We start from the raw sequence: 6,560 nt of genomic DNA, 5'->3' as shown, positions 1-6,560 counted from the left end.
TAGAGCTGCAACAACTAATCGATAAAATCGATAATAATCGATTATGAAAATCGTTGTCAACGAATCTCATTATCGATTAGATGGTCAGCGCGCAGTACATTTACTCATTATGTTACTTCTGTTCCGAAAACATGCTTCGGAGAGTAAGTACTAAAGTTGTGTCCCAAAGACGTACTGTACACTTACACTATGCACTATGTACTATACCGTCTAGTGCAGTGTTTCCGTGGACCCCTAGTGGTCAGTGGTATAATTGCATGGGGTCTGTAGGAAAGTTTTAAAAATGTTTAAATATTGTTTTTTTGTTAAATGTATCAAAATATATTTTTAAAAAAGCATCAATTTGGTTATTCGCATGCATTCACGAATATCACGTTAGCTGAGCTGACGATTGTTCATTGATGGATTTATTTTAAATTTATTTACAAATGAAATGATAATTTGCAAAAACCTATGAGTGGTAGACAAGTTCAAGTGTCACATTGATGGATAAAATAAACAAAAGATAATTCAGAGAGTCAAATTAAATGTCGCACCAACAGTAAAAAACATTTGAAGCAATCCTTGGGGAATGACAGGTTCTACCAATCAACCAGGTATTGCTAAGACTGTAGAATTCAGTGCTTCTTGTGCATCCATATGCAATAATGCATAAATACTAATATATATATATATATATATATATATATATATATATATATATATATATATATATATATATATATATATATATATATATATATAATATTTCAGCAAATATATAAATATGTATTACTTTTTATAGATGCAAAAAAAAGCACAGAATTAAACTACAGTCCTAAATTAATAATATATTCTGGTGTGTGTCTGTGTGTATTGTGTTCTTTTCATATCATTCTTATATCGGTCTTATATCATTGGACAAACAGTTGTGTTAAGTTTTAGTCTTAAGTTTATATTTGTAACACTTAGTTTGTGGATTTTATTTTAAATAAAGGGAAAAATGGTACTGAAAGTTTGCACCCCCCACATTAGCATAATCGAAATACATGTACACACACACACACACACACACACACACACACAAACACACACACACACATATACATATATATCAGCCAACCAACTAATCGATTAAGAAAATAATCATTAATTGCAGCCCTACACAGCACAGGTAATTCTATATCCCATTCAGGGTGCTTCAACCCTGTTATTACTCATCTCAACCCTCCTAAAATGTTTACTCAATCTTCATCTAACTTAAAGTTACAGTGTATGTAACATGAGTGAGTCTTTTGACCTCAAAAGGTTTATGGTGCCAGAAGCAATGCCAATGTGGTTAATGTTGTAGATAGAAGGCCAATTATGAATCACTTTAAAAACCTCTTTAGAGGTGGACTTGTTTCGAAAGTAGCATAAAGCCTAGATATCGCAGTATGTGCTGAGCTATCAATCTATATCCTTTTATCTGCAACAATTTTGAGACACACAGACATGGAACACACTATCTATTGTTTTAAGTATAGACTAATCTACTGAGAATAATGTTTTCTACAATCTGAAATTAATGCATTGCAACATTCATCTGTTAATCTGGAACACATCAAGTTTCTTTGACACACTTGCGACATTCTGCTTATCTACTGATGTGGCAGTGGAGGCGTGGTCGCACATCATTTGTGAATGGAGGGCAGAGGCCAGGAGAAGGAGAGACTAATTCCATGAATGAGCTTAGACCTTATGTGATTAACATGACTATTTATATATGTGTGTCTTGCACTGAAGAGAGCGATACCACACAGAGAATGCGTCGATTGAGCCTAGCAGAGCAGAAACGAGGCGTGCCCAGCTGAGTGGCACCTAGAGTAAAAAAGTGTATGCGCTTGAATCTTTTGAGTTGATGAGCAAAACGCTGAAGTGCTCTGTGTAGAAAAATAAATAACTAAATAATAATAAGAAATAAAAAAAAAAAATGAAAAGAAAAGAAAAGCCCAATAAGGGCATCAACCCAGTCGCACTCTCCAAAGCCTGATAATTTTCAAAAATAAAAACATTCACATACATAAAAAAAATACATAAAGCCATCCATATGGCATCTCCTCTAACAAAAGCAAAACATATGGTTTACAGACAAGGGATTTGTAAACCACCATTAACTTAGAGTACTGTAAACCAACAAAACTTGAACCAAGAACATCAAGTCTTCCTTTTCCATGTAATAGTATCATGCCCGCAAATATGATCTAAGACTCGAAAGATGAGCCTAACAACATTTCCTGTGAGTAAAGTGAGAAATGTTTGGAGCTAGAGCACCCGTGACCCCCTGTATCCAGCTGACAAGCACCATCACCTGTCAAAGCTTGTCCATAATTGCAGGCTGGAAAGAGAAGGGGCGATTAAATGCCCTTAGTATCCCCTTCCCTTCTTTCCTCTCTATCTTTAGGCTCACAGACAACTTCGAAGGTCTAGGAAGGAACATAAATACAACAGGAAGCTGCAAGCCATTAAAGCTTAGATAAAGCAACAAATCACTAATCACCTATTCTGGGGCCATAACAAAGGGAACCTGGTCAAGACGAGAACAGCTGTGTTTAATACAGCCTAAACAACAGTTAATCCACACACTTCATATATTTACTGAAGCCTTTATTGCTGTCGGCATTGATATGGCTTTGGGCATGTTAAAAAAACATTTAATTTCTTGTTATTTCATGTTAGAACAAAGCTAAAACATTACAAATAACTTGTGTAGACAAAACAAGTGTTGAAAGCCCAATATACAGCAACACTGGAATGCGACTGTGAGCTTTGTTACAGAATCATCAATTACACAGTCAACAACAAGTATTGTCAATAATTAACATTTTTTGCAAATGAATTACATTTACAGAATCTATTTTCCAAGTAATACAGGACTGAGGTCCTGTATTACACAACTAGAATGCACTCACGTCCTCCTGGGCTGTGTCCACATTACATCTGCCAATTATTATCATCAGAATTATTCAACATCTTACCTAACATTACTCATATTAACCACATAAGTGGAATGATCTCTCCAAGCAGACTATACCTAGGACATCCTGCATCATCCGGCCAGTAAGCCTGATGCTGCACTAGTGGGCTGTTCATCCGGGTATCAGTTGACCCGAAGGCAAACTTACACCATGAGAAAATATTAGTTTGCAGCACATAAGCTGAATATTACCCTGGCACATTTTCAGATCCTGAGTGGTGTCAGCCACTTGCTGAGTAAACGTAGCTACTGGTACTGATCAGCCTTCTTCCAGTCACAACTCGGTAATGCCAATTTCACTAGGATCTCAAAAAGGTTATACAATTTTTTATTTTTGACTGTGAAACCACAACTTGATGAAATGAACATTTTTTGAGAATAATGCTCCATCAAAACACCATCTCCAAGTCAGACATAATCTCTGACACAAAACCTCCCTCACCAAACAAATTACATTCAAAACTTCATGCTTAAATAACTGTAAACAGTAAAGACACTCCTTACTATATATCTCCATAATATGTACACATGGGAAATTAATTTTAATCTAGCCCACATCTCAGTTTCAGGACCAAATACCAGATAACAATTCTGCATAAAACAAAACTTACTCTGTGGCTTTAATCAGAGGCTTATTGCCTAGTCTGAAGAAAGGTCTGTCATCTGTACTTGTTCCCTTCCGAAGAACAAACTTTTCTGCCAAATCAAACCCTAAAAAGAAAGAGAAAAAAAAGGATGTTAATGTCATCTTGCACAAACGCAACTATTGAGCACACTAAGAAAAAGCAGTTCTCCAAGGCAAGGTAAGGCAAGGATCCAGCTGAATTGAAGTAGTTAGAAAGTAATTATACTGCCTATCTGTGCAAATTAATATCAGCTGGGTTGATGGTCTCTAAAAAGGCTTTTTCGTTACCAAGGTGTCACACAAGAAACATCTCATGACAGGTAAAATCAAAGAGCTCTCCAAAGACCTTTGCAACCTTATTGTTGCGAAACATATTGGTGGAATCGGATATGGATGTATTTCAAAATTGAATCTTCCAGTAAGCACCATTGAGGCCATTATCCACAAGTGGAAGCAACACCACTTCGTCATCAACCAGCCACGCACAGGAGTTCCTTGTAACATTTCTGACAGGGAGTCAGAATAAGAGTCCGAAAAGTAGTCCAAGAACCAAGGACCACTCGGAAAGAGTTCCAGAAACACTTAGAGGCAGCAGGTGCCATTGTCCTAGAGAAAACAACAGGCAATGCACTCCACTGCCATTGCTTCTGCACGCTCACCCAGCAAGACTCCATTACTAAAGAAAAGGCGTGTCGAAGCTCGTTTAAAGTTTGCTACAAATTTCGACAAGCCTATGAAATATTGGGAGAGTGTATCCTGGTCAGACGAGAGCAAAATTTAACTTTTTGGCTGTCATACTACACACCATGTTTGGAGAAGAAATGGCACTGCACATCACCCTAAAAGCACTATACCAACAGTGAAGTTTGAAGGTGGAAGCATTAAGGTGTCAAGGTGAAAATTCAGGTGTCACCTGACTTGAATACAGTTGGACAAGATTTAAAGATAATATTTTTATAAGAATGGGCCAAAATCACACCTGAATACTGCAGTCGATTAATTTCGTCATACAGGAAGCTGTCATTACAGACAAAGGCTTCTCCACCAAGTATTAAATAAATGTCAGTTAGCCTGTTCAATACTTTTTTCCTGTGTCATTCCTCTTTATTACACATAACTTCATTTATGGACTTTAATGTTTGTATTTGTTTATATGTGTGAATTTCTTAAGTTAATACCAAAGTCTGGTGAAAATTTCATGTGAATAGCCGTATTGAAAATATATTTACTGAAAAAAGTTAATGCGTCCAATACTTATTTCCCCCACTGTGTGTGTGTGTGTGTGTGTGTGTGTGTGTGTGTGTGTGTCTATATACATATATACACATACACATACATATACATATATACACACATACATACATACATACATACATACATACATACACACATATATACATATACAGTGCCCTCCACTAATATTGGCACCCTTGATAAATATGAGCAAAGAAGGCTGTGAAAAATTGTCTTTACTGTTTAAACTTTTGATATTTTGTTAAAAAGAAATTCACAACAACACTCTGCTTTGAACATCAAACAATTGTAAACAGAACAGATTAAATTTTTTTTTAAAAAATTATTTACACATTTATTGGCACCCCTATGAATTCATATGAGAAAAATATATTTTAAGTATTTTCCCACTGATATTTAAAAAAAAAAAAAAAAATGTATACACCTGTTGACTAGGAACAGAATTTTGTTCAACCATGGCTACAAATATGAGGTAACACATAGGCCAAATTCGCTTAGTCATTTATATCAATAGGTTAAACCCAGGAATAAAGCTGTGATGTGCTACAAAAGGATGTTTAGCTTCGTAAAATGGGAAGTGGCTATAAGAAAGTAGCACAAGCATTGAAAATGCCAATTTCTACCATGAGGGCAATAATTAAGTTGTTCCAGTCAACTGGAAATGTTATGAATCAACCTGGAATTGGACATGTGCCTATATTGTCTCAACGCACTATGAAGAGGATGGTTTGAGTGGCCAAAAAATCTACAACAAGAATTGCAGAAGTTAGGGGTTTATTGGTGTCAGAAAGTCTCCAAAACTACAATCCAAATTCACCTACATCACCTCAAGTTGTTTGGAAGGGTTTCAAGAAAAAAAGCCTCTACACTCTTCCAAAAACAAACTCAAGCATCTTCAGTTGGCCAGACACTACTTGAACTTCAATTGGGATCGGGTTCTATGGTCAGATTACACCAAAAAAGAGCTTTTTGGCAATAAAAACCAGAGGTGCTTTTGGCACACAGACAAAGAAGAAGTACCTCATGCCCACGGTTAAATATGGTGGTGGCTCTTTGTTTTGGGGCTGTTTTTCTGCGAGAGGACCTAGTCATTTTGTTAGGATACATGGCATCATGGACTATTAAATATCAACAGATATTAAATGAAAACCTGACTGATTCTGCTTAAAATGGTCCATGGTTGGATCTTCCAGCAGAACAATGATACAAAACATATATCAAAATCAGCACAAAAATGGTTTACTGACAACAAAATCAAGGTCCTGCCATGGCCATCCCTGTCCCCTGACTTGAAACCCATAGAAAACATGTAGGGTGAACTGAAGAGGAGAGTCCACCAGCATGGACCTTGACATTTGAAGGATCTGGAGAGATTCTGTATGGAAGAATGGTCTGAGATACCTTGCCATGTATCAGGCATTATAGAGAAGACTCAAAGCTGTTATCTTTGCAAAGGGAGGCAGCACAAAGTATTGACTAAAAGGGTGGCAATAATTGTTGCATACCTATATTTAACAAAGATTTTTGGGGGGATAAACTTGTGTTGTGTTTGCAATTGTTTCATATCCACGAGAGCAGAGTATTTTTGTGAATTTGTTTAACAAAAGATCAAAAGGTTGCCATTGGAGTCCTCTTCCACTCCTCCATAACGACATCACGGAGCTGGTGGATGTTAGAGAGCTTGTG

The 6,560-nt window shown here is 36.5% G+C and overlaps 1 protein-coding gene across 9 annotated transcripts in view; it reads right to left on the bottom strand.

Moving 5' to 3' along the window:
• LOC108260767 (collagen alpha-1(XIX) chain) overlaps nucleotides 1-6,560 on the bottom strand; it is a 250,068-nt gene that overhangs the window by 230,581 nt on the left and 12,927 nt on the right. For all 9 annotated transcript variants that reach the window (XR_008393821.1, XM_053677725.1, XM_047152377.2 and 6 more), the window contains exon 4: nucleotides 3,607-3,706. Coding sequence is in view for 8 of the 9 variants with exons in the window: in XM_053677725.1 (XP_053533700.1) it covers nucleotides 3,607-3,706 (100 nt within the window). In the remaining variant the exon portion in view is untranslated. The remainder of the gene's footprint in view (nucleotides 1-3,606; nucleotides 3,707-6,560) is intronic.

This window comes from Ictalurus punctatus, chromosome 29 (genome assembly GCF_001660625.3).
Source record: "Ictalurus punctatus breed USDA103 chromosome 29, Coco_2.0, whole genome shotgun sequence".
Lineage (NCBI taxonomy): Eukaryota > Metazoa > Chordata > Actinopteri > Siluriformes > Ictaluridae > Ictalurus > Ictalurus punctatus.
Note: the sequence above shows the minus strand (reverse complement) of the source record. Positions and strands in the feature narration are given on the sequence as shown.